The sequence below is a fragment of the Sitodiplosis mosellana genome, unplaced genomic scaffold (genome assembly GCF_009176505.1).
Source record: "Sitodiplosis mosellana isolate CC-2019 unplaced genomic scaffold, AAFC_SMos_1.0 Smas_scaffold_6226, whole genome shotgun sequence".
NCBI classification, from domain to species: domain Eukaryota; kingdom Metazoa; phylum Arthropoda; class Insecta; order Diptera; family Cecidomyiidae; genus Sitodiplosis; species Sitodiplosis mosellana.
Window position 1 is genome coordinate 22,917,422 of NW_022601467.1, and position 13,660 is coordinate 22,931,081.

Consider the following 13,660-nt stretch of genomic DNA (forward strand, 5'->3'; position numbering starts at 1 on the left):
TTTGAATATAGTTTACAGCCGTAATTTGTAGCAGAATATTGAAAATTTTCGCAAAGATTCTTTTGAAAGAGTCTCTTTTGAAAAACTCTTTTGATTCAATCTATGGAGGCTCTATCGAGCGGATGGGAAAATTTAAACCTTGAAGAAAATTGATATGAAATGAATAAAAACGATGAAATTATTAGTCTACTGCTTTCGTGTCTAACGCACCGAGATATTTTTATACGATCGTAGCAATATAGCAAAAGCAACGAACAATTTAGAAAAAAAAAGTAAATGAAACAACACGTCACGCAACACCAACCAGCCAACTAACAGATTCAAGTGAAACACTCTGCTACCGCCGCACGAGCAGTTGATGAGCTCTACATACACAAAATCGTTTGATGTGAAATTAATTCCAATTCATTAATAAAGCAGTTTTTGCTATGTATTTCATACGTAGCCTAACGAGTATGAGTCAAAATGAATCGGAAATAAAAAGATTGTGATTTAGTGAAGAAATTTGATTTTGCTAATCAATAGACTTGAAGAGAAAAAGGAAAACAAACTCAATTGATAGAAACTTTATCAATTTTACAGGAACTGAGCGCGATTAAGCCAATTTCATCAACACATTTTAACTAAAAACCACATTTACATGTTGCACCCAGGAATTTAGGTTCTTTTTTCCCGTTATGTAGGTCAAATATCTTGGTAGTGAGCATGCTAGAGGTCTATGGGGTATCAAACACACACGACGGCCGGTCGATCATTTAGTATGTATTCTTTAGAAATAAACCATTCTCCGTCAATAGGAAATCGTTCGAACATTATTGAACAGTCAACTTTGCATCTCTTTTCGAGGTCACAATGGCAAAAACGATGCCAACAAACAAAGCGCTACCTCTCTGTGACTTAACTGTATCCCGGGATGGTGTTTTCATCACAACAGGATGCAATACAACAAAAAAATGGAACTATACAATAGATTCAATCTCGTACGGTGTACAAGATTTAGTGTACACCCGCGTGTTTGCAATGATTGTAGTTAAAGATAATTTTAATATCAAAGATCCAAATCCATTCGAAGTGCATGCATTTGTCTGTGATTCTAGGTAACTGAAATAAATCAGTAAACCCAATAGATCATATATTGCTTGGTTTTAATTCGATTTTCATTCATTTTTCGACAGAGCACTTGCCAGAAAACTGACGTATGCATTGGCCGCATCATTCCAAGAATATTCAAAACGTGTTAAGGAAATTGAGCAGCAAGAACTGAAAAATGACTCACAAACAGCTAAGAAGAAGTTTGCGATTGATCTTCGTACACCTGAAGAAATGCGACAAACAATTGACGACCAAGAAACTGAAGCGTAATATATCTTACTCCATACTTTTCTATCACTTTCCTGCGTTTAAATGCATACTACTAGTAGTCATTACACCAAAAATTTTAAGCCAATTCCATTTTGATTGAACTATAAGTTGCAGAATGTTCCACGAAGAAAATGTTTATAGAATTTATCTCTTATGATAGCACATAAATACTAAGCAAGTTTGCGATTATTATTGCAAATTGGTTTTCAATTTTTTCTATACCATTTGTAAATGACCTCACCACTTAATCATGAATTGGAGCAAGTGCATTAATTTAAATTGAGTGAATCAAGAAGAAGGTATACAGCTTTATACATCTTTCCAAAATAAAATAAACACCGCACTGAAAATATACATATACAAATATATTCTAGTAATGCCGCATAATTCAACTGGGTTCATTTGTTGTTGTTTTTTTCTCAGAAAAAAATAGATTTTTTTGTGATGTGTGTAACACTATAGTACCTAAATCTATTTTCGTATAAAAAACACAAAATGAACAATATTTTAATTGTTTAAATCGTAGTTTTCGATAAATGTTTTAATGTACAAAAATTCTTGTAAATAAAATGTGAGAAATGCTTGTATACATGTTTGTTTTTTATATACGTTGACTTTTCTTTTTAGTAAGAGCACTTTCATACAAATTTTAACAAAGTAAATCAATTTGTTGTTCACAGATCAGCATTTTTCGTTGCAAATACATCAATTGCTTTATGTCGGAATAATATTCCAAATTTCAGTGACATCAGGAAGTCCATAAAACAAAAGCAATTTCGCTTTACCTATGCACGCGAATGACATTCCCATTCCAGAGACACCACCTGGTTTCATCGAAAACAAATGCGGCTGGTTTTTCTTTTAAGCATTTATTGTTCTTAAATTGTATGATAAAATACAAAATTTTGAATGGTTAAAAAATCCAAAAACTTATTATTCAGCGCCTAAGCTATAGTTACAGTTTTTATTTGTGAATGCTGCTTGTATTCAATATATATATATTGAAATATATGATATTTCGTGTTCATCCAAGAGAAACTTTAGCTAATTGGAAAACAAACGGATGATATTTTTTGTGAGCACAAATGAATCTTCTTTTCATTTTTATAAGTTGGGTATCATTTTGAAGAGACAAAAATGACTAAGCACCCATATTAAGACCAGTCGATTACAAATTGAATTCAATCAATATTCTTCAAACTATAATGACAAACAAAACACTGAAAAAAGTTTGCATCACCACGAAAGCTGAGTTCATACTGATTTTATTTTTACGTCATCATCACCAGGCTTATAAATTGATGTATTTGACTGCGAGACGCTCGACAATGTTAGATTTAGTTTTTATACGTACACTGTAACATGCATGTTATATAGGATATAAATGCCTGTAATATGTTTTTATATGTATATGGCAATCGTTAAATAATCCACAACGTTATTTTCTTTAATTCATTCTTTAAAAGTAAACGAAAACTCGTGGTGCGTTACATTCTGTTCAAATGATAACAAAATCTGTTCTTTTAATTAGTTGTTCATCTTGACACATGAGGCTTAAAATCATTATTGCTAAACAGAAAACAAAAACTCACAAAAATTATATCATTACCGTAAAAATATCGTAGTTTATCTAATTATTTTAATTTTTATCAACAAAAGGAATGACTTTTTTTTTACTAAAACTCATTATAAATTTGGTATTTTGTGTTTTACTCCTTCCACACAGAGAAACTTATTCCCAGAATTAGTATTGAAAATTCTATGATATAGGTGGATTTTTTTTCCACGGTAATTCTCATTCGATTTGTCTATGCGATAACTATCATTTTGACATTAATTCGTGAAGGTTTAATTTGTCATTTGTGTTTGACATTCCTCTTCACGGTAGAGCACAAAGCTGTCAGAGCACATGTTGTGAACTTATTGTTATAGAAGGATTTTATTGCAGTATTCTTAGATTTGCTATATTATAGAAATTTCAGTTGAAATTCTGGAATTTCGCATGTGATTGCATTTCTTATGTCTCGATAATCTTTCATTTAAGGATGATTATAGAAACAAACAAAAACATGTTGTCTCTCTTTGCTAATGTGATGGGGTTTTTGCTTGGATTTGATTGTTATTTTTTTTACAATTGTACAACATCCTCTATTAATAAAATATCAAAATCATGGTTTGTTGTAATTATTTTTTTGTGAATGGTTTTTCTGCTCACATATGTCATTATAAAAACAAATTTATATTTCTGCAATCTCTGTTTGCAACCCAATCCATCCATTGTTTGCGTTTACATTACAAACTATTATGCTTTCGATATTTGAATTATTATTACATGGGTCCATCGATGGTGCTCACACTTAATGTACAGTAATACAAAGTGCGAGCAAATAAGAAGAGGGCAATCAAAAATGCGCCAACATAGGCTACATAAATTCCACCGTTTTTCTGAAGAAAAAAAAAAGAGTAAATTTTCATTAATGAACTAGGAACGTTTAGACTTGATACGATTCGGATACACACAGCAGCATATTTGTAGGTGGTCCATGTAACACAAATCCCAATGATCAAAAATAAAATCCCTAGACCTAAGAACAGAATGCCACGGTTACGCGTGAATTCGGGTCCAACTGATGACACCTTGCGGCAATGTGGGCATCTGGCTAATGCATTGTGCAATGTATTGAACTTTTATGGACGAGAAATGGCAAATGCAATATTAAAAGAGGAAAATAAATTTACAAAAATTATGTATGTTCAATTATTTGAACCTACTAAAAATGTATCTGAGCAATGGCCACACGTTACACGGCACATTCCTGGTAATGATGAAACAGGGGGAGTCACAGGGCTTGGTGCTAAATTGATAATTCGTTTGCAATTTGGCCGCGGACAAGCGATTCGTTGCGATGAACTCTTGCAAATGAGCAGACAATTACAAGGGCAACGTACATACTTTTTTCCAGGTGGCGCATTACGAATTGGCTGTAATTTTGAAGAAAAATAACACGGAAATTGAAGCATTCTCAAAAAAACATCACATCGCAATTTTACCGTCGCCTCTTGGCACTGAAGACATTTGACCACGTGCTGCTCCTTCTTGCTCGAAATATCTATCATCGCTGCACATACTCTACATGTTACCATAGGTACTCCACCACTCGAAGCTTGTTGGAACGGCGGCGGCACTTCATTTGGTCCGATTGGTGAAACCGTTGCCCCTATTGAATAATATCAAAGATATCAAGTGTTATTGACCGAAGACTGAGGATTTTTAAATCCTGATTTTCTATCTGTTTGCACAATACGTTCTATCAACATCATTAAAAGCATTGTGCGCGTTATTATCAAATGAAATGAAATAAGAACAACCGAAATCATAAGTAATATTGATAAGAATGCATCGTCCGAAGGCTCCAATTCAATTCAAGCGGATATACGTTCTTTTATTTGCATCGTTATGTTCTATCAAATTTTCCAATTATATGGACCGTCGAGAGAAAAAAAATAGATGGATTGGAGTGTTTGAAACTTGAATTCGTCAATACTGTAATAATCACGGCTGAAAAAACCGAAGTGTGATAGATTTTCGCATGCAATCGAATTTCTTTTGCGTACATCAAATTTCATCTCAACGCTTCATATGCCGATTTTAATTTTTGATTGAGCAAAAATGCATTAATATCTTTGGGATATGCACTTAAATAAACGAAAGCAAAAGTCGGCACGGAAAAAGGAAAGTAAATTGGTGGTTCACCGGTTGGAGTTAAGATGAAGAATTAAAATTTAAAATCCGTATTGAGGATTCAAATTGAATAAATTAATTAAATTCAACTTGTAAGTATCAGTGAATCGATTTTTTTTAAAACTTCGATCCACTGCTATTGAGAGAAAGAGATGTGTGTGAGTTCTCTTAATGCAATATTCAACTGCATAAAACAAGTTGGTAAATAAAAAGTTGACTTTTCTATATTGCTCGTTAAGATATACTCTGTATATGTGTAATGAATGAATCCCATTATGGGATTGGGGATTCCCATATAAAATTTCAGCGAAATGTGTACAAATTGGTTTTCCTTTGTACTGTAGCATTAGAATGAGTCTGATATGATGTGAAAATACAGTTTGTTTGTGTTTAAAAGAGTCGAGCTTGATGGAAAAATTACAATTAGTATATTTATTATCGAAACGAGAGTGACTCATTCGAGAAAAGTCAAATAGTTCGGCCGTCGCCGCTTTTTCGATTTGTTTTGTTTTTCGCCTTTTTTTCGTTTTTCGCTGCTGAATATGTATATTACTAACGCAATTGTGACATAAACACGCCCGTGCCTGTGACCAATACGATTCATATTGTTGTTCTGTGTAAATGGTATCACTAAGTATACAAGACAAGTTGCACAGTCACAAATTTCTTAATTGAACCGTATGAAATGAATTCTCTTTAATATAAAAACAAATGGCTCAATGCGACCAGAGCTAATATGAATACAAAAGGGCTACAAACAAAATGAAACTAACAGTAAAAAATCTGTCGGCGAACTAAAAATATACGAAAAACCTACCGCCAGTGTTTTCACCTTCCGCCGTGTAATCTGTTTTCGCATCATCTTTATCTAATAATGGCTGATTTTCGTCATTTTTGGACATTTTATTTCAATTTGAGATAAACCTCACACCACCAACTATATGTCTGATTTTGATTTTATTGATGGTTCAATTTTTGGTATTTCTCTTTTTTCAACAGCAGATCTTCTTACCGAACACTATTCACACTCTTCTTTATTATTGACCAAAAATGAAAAACGAACAAATTTAATAGAACGAAAAAAAATTGGAGACGCAAATGAACATTATCACTGATATTAAAGCCACAATTAAGGCAAATCCCAATGCGATATTGTCCTAAACAAAATACGTAAATAAAATAAACGTCCTACAAAATGATTTGTGTAGACCTCTTCTTTTGATTTCCAAAAAAAAAAATATTTACAACCTATTTCGCAAGGTGAAAGCAAACACACAATTGCTTTTGAGGCAATAGTTTGTTGTTATTCGTGGATGTGAGCCAATGAAAAAAAATAATCAAAACGTACTGAAATCAATCAGTTCATTTCTATTTAATTTGCTCTTTCTCGGCGAAAAGAACAATGAGATTACTAAGTCTTCTTCTTTTTCTTGTTTATCGGATAACCGTATTGATGTTGGTGTGTACGGCGTATTCACTATAATCTTAATGCATGTTTGTGTGAATCATTTTTTTTAATACATTTTCCCTGTCAAATATATACATTTAAATTGTTCTGTGTTACCATTTTGGGGTTGTCACTTTGTAGAGATTTGACGTGCAAACACAATAATTCACGCCATCTACAACTATATTTTCGATTATAATTCATTTCGTTCAATATATTTAAATATATTTTTTTTTATTTAATCATTGAAATATTTGTCTTAGTAAAAGACAAAGATAGAACGAAAATAAAATAAATATACGAAAAACGGCATTTCAGTATTACAGTTTACAAATTGTGTATCGCTTTTGCGACCAACTGTTTTGAATTTAAAAAAATAGATGTATATTTGTTGTCATATTTTTATAAATTTTATTTGTATTGTCTCTTCATCTTCTTCTTTTGTTATTTATTTCGCCATAAGTCGTGTGATTTATGCCCATTTCCTTCAGAAAAGATACAAAAAGTGAACAGTTGGTTGATCGCTGCGAAAGTTATTCGTCGCGTTGCAGTGGTAATGAAGGAAATTGCTCACTCGATTTCTCGTCGCTACTATGTTGAACGCGATCAGCTTATGTTCGGAAACTGTGTGTGTTTGTGTGTGTATAGGTGATAGTAAGAGAAAACCTTAAGTTGCTGTACACATAAGTTGACGAGTTGGCAAGTGGTATATTCAAGTTGCCAACAAACTTATCAAATTAGTGGCTTGAATCGGCAGCAAATCGTTCCATTTGAAATATTACAATTAAGAAAATTACGATAATTCCGAATATTCATCATAGATTGAATCGAACACCACAATCGAACACGAAATTTGAATGCATTCAATTTTCCATCATTAACAATTAATTTCGGCTGTTTTTTTGTAATATCCATATTTTTTCATCAGCTCCCATCGATACGGTAAATTCAATTTTAAATTTGTTTTACCAATTATATCTATTTTTCTTCTGAAATAGGACTAAAGCGCCAAAAATATGTAGATTCGAATTAAAGCCCTTGTTTAACATCATTGGAATACCTTAAAAGATTCATTAAATTAAGTGCATGCTAAAATATTGACACGTACAACTTTTCTCTTCTTCTTATTCGCACTTGTAGGTTATGTCGCATTTGTGATACAAGATTAGACTACTAGTTAAACGACGGAAAATTTACATATCGCAAGTTTCCTCACGTATTGTCTTAATATTTTACGTTTATCAACATTTGCATTGCAGAATTTTTGACGGAAACATTTCCTCAACATTTTTCCTCAATCATCCTTACATCTATCTTCTAGAAAAAGATCCGCATATTCTCTTTAAACACGAGTCAAATCATCTGCAGCCAAAATGGATGAAGTAAATATCAAATATCTCAGTCAATTCAATCCAATTCTGATCGTACCTGTGTTATCAGCCGTTGTGGGGGCCATCTTAGTATTTGTATTTGGCTTCAAGCGTCCAAATGAGCCACGATTCCAATCAAGTTCATCGATAGACTCTCTGAAAAAGTCCAAACGAAAAGCAAACACAGCAAAAGTTTCAGATAACGCTGTTCAATCGTCAAAGCCACAAATTGTTTCATCAGCCAAAATAGGTGCTAGCAAAAAGGCAACCGATGCAGCAGCTGCTGTTACAAGTAAAAAAGGACCTGCAAATGAAAAGTCTAGCAACAATAACAATAACACAAGCAGCAGCAACAACAACATTAGTAAGAAAAAGACTGATGAGAAAAAGTCTGAGAATGGCTCGCCCACGAAAAAGATTGCCAATAAAAAGACCGGCAAAGAATCGGCAATTCCGATGAGCAAAAAGTCTAAAGCAAACAAAAACTTTTCGTCCGATAGTAATGGATACAATGAAAAACCTGCCGATTTTGATGATGGCGGTTGGTTCACGGTCCAATCAAAAAGCACCAAGCAAAAAAATAAGATCGACGATTCTGCTGGAAATCAAACCGAGAATGCGTCGCCAAAAGTGCAAGGTACAAAAAATAATAAATCATCAAAAGGTGCAAAAGCAGAAAGAAAACAGTCAGCTGCGCAAACTATTCTTACCGAATTAAAAAGTGCTTCCGATGATTCGGTGCCCGAACAACCAGCCACCGAACCAAAAAGTAACACCGCAAATGCTGTTGATGCACCGACACCAACAACAACATCAACATCACCACCAGAACCAACAGCGACAGCAGCCGCTGATAGTGAACCATCTGTCGTCGCAGTTGAATCAAATTTCGAGAAACAACCCTTGGCTTCTGTTTCACTTAAAGCTGCTGAGCTTAATACAAACGACAATGCGATAGCCTTTGATGAACTGGGTGAATGGACCGACGCTAAGCCCGATAGAAAGAGAGGTAACAAAAAGAAATCTAGAAAAGACTAATCCCTCTACCCGTCACATTCACATATTATTAAATATACTAATTAACAAAAAAAATTAAATTAAAAATGTTCGATGTGTGACTATATATCTAAATGTAACCACTTAAGCCGTTGTCTTTTTTTTATCGAGAATATATTCGTGTATAATAAATTGCCGGAGTTAAATAAAATAGATAATCGAATCGATAATATCTATTTAAATGTCAACATATAAATCGGTTTATGTACAAAATTTGTACTACAAACATCGGCAACATCAACAAATACAAGTAAATATAATAGAAAAAAATTCAATAAAAAATATGAACTAACGAAACAAACAGAGAGAAAAGTAAAAACTATTTAAAACGAACATATTTTTTAAAAAACTGATGATATGATGTCTTAAAGGCAACATTTAAATATGATAAATGAGTGATAATGATCGCCTTAAATACAGATTTTTATGATTGCAACATAAATGTAGCGCAAAACAATAAGCCGGACAGAACACACGAAACGATGAATCCCGAATATAAGTTATATAAAATACGCAAAAACATAAGGAAATATTAGGATTTGTCTTCCACACAAGAAATCACAATCATTTAAAGAAATGAAAGAAAAAATGAAAGTTTAGTTTTAAGCAGCAAGAAGGGTAAATAGGTGAAAGATTAACAAAAAAAATAAATCAATTGCCCAGCTAAGTGCTTGCATCATACGAAAAATCAACCAAGTAAGAACTTCATGAACTTGTTACGCTCAAAACAGAATAGAACTGAGATTTGAAAAATAAAATGGAAATACAAAAAAAATCACCGAGAAAAAGAATTTGGAAATGAGTAGAAATTTTTTCAATTCATATTTGTTTTTATTTACTGCCGTAAATCTACCACAAATATTTTGGTCTGACTGCAATATTGTCGTCATTAAGAGATTTAATTTTCTGGACATATGAGCGTCAGCATATTTGAAAGCATTAGTCTATTACATACAAAAATGAAGATAAAAAATTGTGTAAATACCGGGATGGTCGACTGGTGTAAATACAATGAGCTTATTGATATGCAATGATGATGGTGCAATGCAATGGTGTGATTTTTTTTTGGTTCGAACTGTTATATTATTCTTTTTTTACAATTGTCACAGCTATAAAAACCAATCATTTCAAATATCTCAAAAATATCGAATTAAGTTATGTTTGTAAAAACTTACGTTTTCCAATGGATTTTCTTTTGTTTTTGTTTTGTATTTGCTAAACTATTAATATAATTTGCATTCGAATGACTTGTTTTTTTTTCTTCAAATTATTTCTTTAACGTTCGATTTCCAAACACTTACTTTACTGAAATAAGTTAAGACGTTTTGTACTCAGCGATTTGATACGGAAAGGGCAGAAAAATCTTCAACAAAATAATACTTTTTTTTGAATATTTTCCATGCGATTTCCATTTGTTTAAGTGCCAACACCCTCGTTACAATACCTTTTCAAATACATACATTTGACGTAAAAGACTTCAAAAACTTCCACTTCAAGATATTTCTTTTTAAAGAGAAAGGTTAGATATTAGCATAACTTACGTCATTTAACGTTGATCATACATTTTTCTATTCACAACGTTCGTTCAAATTGGTGTTCATTTTTTTTGTCGAAAAATTTGTGCGAGAAATTGAAATTTCAACAAACACGAAGTCTATAATTTTATAGACAATTTCAAAAAATTCACGTTCTCGCTAAAACCCCAGAGCAATAGCAATTACGAAAAGCTTAAATTTCTATGTTGTTAACAGATTACACAAAACATATTTTTTTAGATTACAACACATTTATACAACAAAAAATGAATAAAATGTGAGACTTTAATGTAAATGACAGTTTGTTATTGAAACAATCAATTTAATACTATACTGAATAAATTCAAATTGATGTACTCAAAGTTCTGTAATGTATGCATTTTATTGAAACAACAGTTTTGATACAAATAAAATGATTTATTTATTTCATAGGTTTGAATTAATCCATACGAAGGTAAGAACGGGTTATCGTTCAAACTTTTTCTTGTTCCCTTTATTGCGGTCGATTTGCTTGAATTTGCGCTTTTTATCGTCATTTTTATTCATGGATTTGTATGTACCAAACCCGCCACCACCAACTCTCTTTTCTGGTCTGCTTCGAATTTTATGTGACATTCCTAAAATTACATAAATTGCACCGTTATTTTTCATTCGATTTTCGAAATGGCAAAAAGAATATGATTTTGAATTGTAACTCACTCAAATCGACTACCGGCGGAACAGTAAACCCAAAACTTAGAGCCACCTTCGCCAAATCCAATGTGTCAACATTGAAAATGGTTTTTAGTTGATGCGAATCATAGGCTCGAACATACGACTTGAATGCTTCTTTTGCTGACTGGTTCAAGAAATAGTTTTTCGAAATCAACTTTTCCAGCTGCAAATATTCAAATCCATAAATTTATAATTTTTGATAGGAATGAAACGCTTTAAAATGATATGCAATTGTTTACCTGTAGTTGAATATCGGCAATTTTGCTCCATGAAAATTCAAACTCATTCAATGGTACTTTTGCTTGTTTCAAATACCGCAAGAATCCCAATTCTTCGGGACGAAGAATCAAGAGAGCATGTCCAGAACTGCCTTCACCGCGTGCAGTTCGGCCAACACGATGAATATATTCCTATTAAAATGAACAATTATTAATGACATTCGAAAAAAAAAAAATTGTGAATATTGCTATACTTTTGGATCATCGGGTGGATCAAATTGTACGATCCAGTCAACGGCTGGAATGTCCAAACCACGCGCAGCCACGTCCGTACATAGTAGCGTACCAGATTCGGCATTGCAAAATTGGAAAAATGTTGTAGTGCGTTTGGTTTGCTTTTGCTTCCCCTGGAGAGAAGAAAAAAAACAAATTTTCATGTTCTTATCTATCTTGTTTGAAAGTGTCTTTTCTCAAATTCTCACTCACATGGATCGATGTAACTGGCAAATCAATGTAATTGAAAAGTTCATGATGATATTTAACTGACATACATGATGAGAAAAATACCATGACCTTCTTCTTGCGATTCTTTTTCAAAAATGTGAACAAAACCAATAACCGTTTTTCGGATGGACAAGCAATGTAACCTTGTTCGAGCCCAGTGACCGTTGCTGTGTCCTTATTATCATCAACACCAACATAAATTGGTTCCTTCTTCAGTGCAAGTTTTGTAAGTGCGTCTATTTTATCGGTTTGAGTGGCTGAAAATAGCATTGTTTGTCTACGTTTGGGAAGAAGATTAACAATTTGTTTCAAGTCCTCTTCGAAACCGATTTCAAGAATACGATCAACTTCGTCAATAATTAAACACTGTAGGTTCTTGTACAGAAATTCGGGTGTGTTTTGCAAATGATCCAACAATCGACCAGGTGTAGCAACGACAATATTAATTCCTTTAGCTAATTTTTCGGCTTCTACGGTTCGATTAGCACCGCCCATAATCAAACCATATGTATGATTATGATGTGCCATCAATTCCTTGAGCACACCGAATGTTTGCATTGATAATTCACGTGTTGGTGAAATGATTATAATGCCAGCACCATTTCGCGGCATAAACTTTAATTTCTTTATCAATTCAACGGCCGGAACAAGAAAAGCCAGTGTTTTTCCGGAGCCCGTTTTAGCAGCGCCCACTAGATCTCGTCCATCCAATAACGGGGCAATAGATTTTGCCTGAATTTCCGTCATTGTACTGAATCCCATTTCTTCTATGGCTTTCAATGTTTCTTTTGATACTCGATCTTTCAATGAACTGAATGAACGGTCGTTCGGTTCTTCGTAGACCCTGTCATTTTTAGACTTTCCATTCTCAATATCACTTTCCATGTTTTGATTATTTTCAGCATCATCATCATCACCAGAACCACTTGCTTCTGGTTGTGTTGCACTTGATTCTTTCCGCTTCTTTTTCCCTATAAAGAGGAAAATATAATTCAGTCATTCATTTTACCATGCTGCCATATATCATTAATAATTCAAAAATATATCAGATGAATAATATTTCATTTCATAATTGTTAGCTCAACTGGATAATATACAGGACGGAGACGTGTAACTCAACATGCTGTACATTATCGCAGGAGCACTCAAATTCGCCTTGTATTCCTCATATAATTTTACATGGGTACTGAATCCTACGATAAATCTTTGCTATGAAAAAACTTCTTACTCATTTTCGCATCTTCGCTGGAGTCCTTTTGAGTTTCTGAGTTAGCCTTTCGCTTCTTACTATTTTCGTCGATCTTCTGGCTTCTTACGAACTGACCAGAAACATCTATCAGTGATAAGAACAAGGTAAAATAAAACTATCGGTAAAAGAACTCAATCTAGTGCACACTCACGTTCAGTTTCGTCAACCGATGATTCAACTGTAGTTTTGTCCACTTGTTTACTGGCTGCAAGCTGCTTTTTAACTTTTTCACGCTTTTTTATTTTCCTCATTAGTATCTTTTCGGGAACAACCATTGTACTTTATTTTAATTTCTGTTATTAAATATCCAAGAAGTGAACTTCTGGAATTTCGCATAAAAATAACAGCGCGCACAGTTTCACGTGTGTTTATGTGCTGTTGAAAGTGACAGTCGATATAATTCACCACTCAACCACATGGTTTTGCGATGTTAGCTACGATTTGGTGAATTTGGTCAAGCTAT

At 33.2% G+C, this 13,660-nt stretch overlaps 4 protein-coding genes across 22 annotated transcripts in view; 2 read left to right on the forward strand and 2 right to left on the reverse strand.

The window, feature by feature from the left end:
- Window positions 1-2,203, forward strand: part of LOC129578460 (uncharacterized) — an 8,764-nt gene extending 6,561 nt beyond the window's left edge. For 13 of the 17 annotated variants that reach the window (XM_055467104.1, XM_055467112.1, XM_055467113.1 and 10 more), the window contains exons 3-6: window positions 684-758; window positions 847-1,097; window positions 1,176-1,358; window positions 2,043-2,202. In XM_055467104.1, the coding sequence (XP_055323079.1) occupies window positions 684-758; window positions 847-1,097; window positions 1,176-1,358; window positions 2,043-2,163 (630 nt within the window). In that variant the 3' untranslated portion in view covers window positions 2,164-2,202. Of the gene's footprint in view, window positions 1-683; window positions 759-846; window positions 1,098-1,175; window positions 1,950-2,042 lie in introns of those variants that run through there. The other 4 variants (XM_055467120.1, XM_055467119.1, XM_055467121.1 and 1 more) reach the window with 2 other exon arrangements.
- Window positions 2,204-2,215: 12 nt separating this feature from the next.
- LOC129578457 (type 1 phosphatidylinositol 4,5-bisphosphate 4-phosphatase) lies at window positions 2,216-6,593 on the reverse strand. 3 transcript variants are annotated; one of them, XM_055467100.1, is made up of 6 exons: window positions 6,117-6,576; window positions 5,922-6,049; window positions 4,414-4,580; window positions 4,135-4,344; window positions 3,883-4,047; window positions 2,216-3,807 (listed from the first exon to the last, which is right to left on the reverse strand). In XM_055467100.1, exons 2-6 carry the CDS (start codon window positions 6,004-6,006, stop codon window positions 3,691-3,693), a joined length of 744 nt encoding a protein of 247 aa, XP_055323075.1. In that variant the 5' UTR covers window positions 6,007-6,049; window positions 6,117-6,576; the 3' UTR covers window positions 2,216-3,690. The 3 variants fall into 3 exon arrangements, with proteins under 3 accessions (XP_055323075.1, XP_055323074.1, XP_055323073.1); XM_055467099.1 differs by having other exon boundaries at window positions 5,922-6,576; XM_055467098.1 differs by having other exon boundaries at window positions 2,216-4,047; window positions 5,922-6,593.
- A 1,331-nt stretch (window positions 6,594-7,924) lies between these two features.
- Window positions 7,925-10,874, forward strand: LOC129578454 (osteocalcin 2-like). Its single transcript, XM_055467093.1, has one exon. It carries the CDS (start codon window positions 7,925-7,927, stop codon window positions 8,957-8,959), a length of 1,035 nt encoding a protein of 344 aa, XP_055323068.1. The 3' UTR covers window positions 8,960-10,874.
- A 4-nt stretch (window positions 10,875-10,878) lies between these two features.
- LOC129578448 (probable ATP-dependent RNA helicase pitchoune) lies at window positions 10,879-13,606 on the reverse strand. Its single transcript, XM_055467072.1, has 7 exons — window positions 13,349-13,606; window positions 13,177-13,281; window positions 11,931-12,919; window positions 11,699-11,851; window positions 11,466-11,636; window positions 11,212-11,389; window positions 10,879-11,129 (listed from the first exon to the last, which is right to left on the reverse strand). Exons 1-7 carry the CDS (start codon window positions 13,470-13,472, stop codon window positions 10,978-10,980), a joined length of 1,872 nt encoding a protein of 623 aa, XP_055323047.1. The 5' UTR covers window positions 13,473-13,606; the 3' UTR covers window positions 10,879-10,977.
- Between the last annotated feature and the right edge of the window lie 54 nt (window positions 13,607-13,660).

Coding starts and splice junctions, on each gene's coding strand:
- LOC129578457 (XM_055467098.1), bottom strand. CDS start 6,006: ATGTCCAAAAATGACGAAAATCAGCCATTATTAGATAAAGATGATGCG. Junction 4,581..5,921: donor GGAAGGTGAAAACACTGGCG/GTAGGTTTTTCG, acceptor ATTATTCAATAG/GGGCAACGGTTTCACCAATC. Junction 4,345..4,413: donor TTCAGTGCCAAGAGGCGACG/GTAAAATTGCGA, acceptor TCAAAATTACAG/CCAATTCGTAATGCGCCACC.
- LOC129578448 (XM_055467072.1), bottom strand. CDS start 13,472: ATGGTTGTTCCCGAAAAGATACTAATGAGGAAAATAAAAAAGCGTGAA. Junction 13,282..13,348: donor ATCGGTTGACGAAACTGAAC/GTGAGTGTGCAC, acceptor TATCACTGATAG/ATGTTTCTGGTCAGTTCGTA. Junction 11,637..11,698: donor ATCCACCCGATGATCCAAAA/GTATAGCAATAT, acceptor TCATTTTAATAG/GAATATATTCATCGTGTTGG.
- LOC129578454 (XM_055467093.1), top strand. CDS start 7,925: ATGGATGAAGTAAATATCAAATATCTCAGTCAATTCAATCCAATTCTG.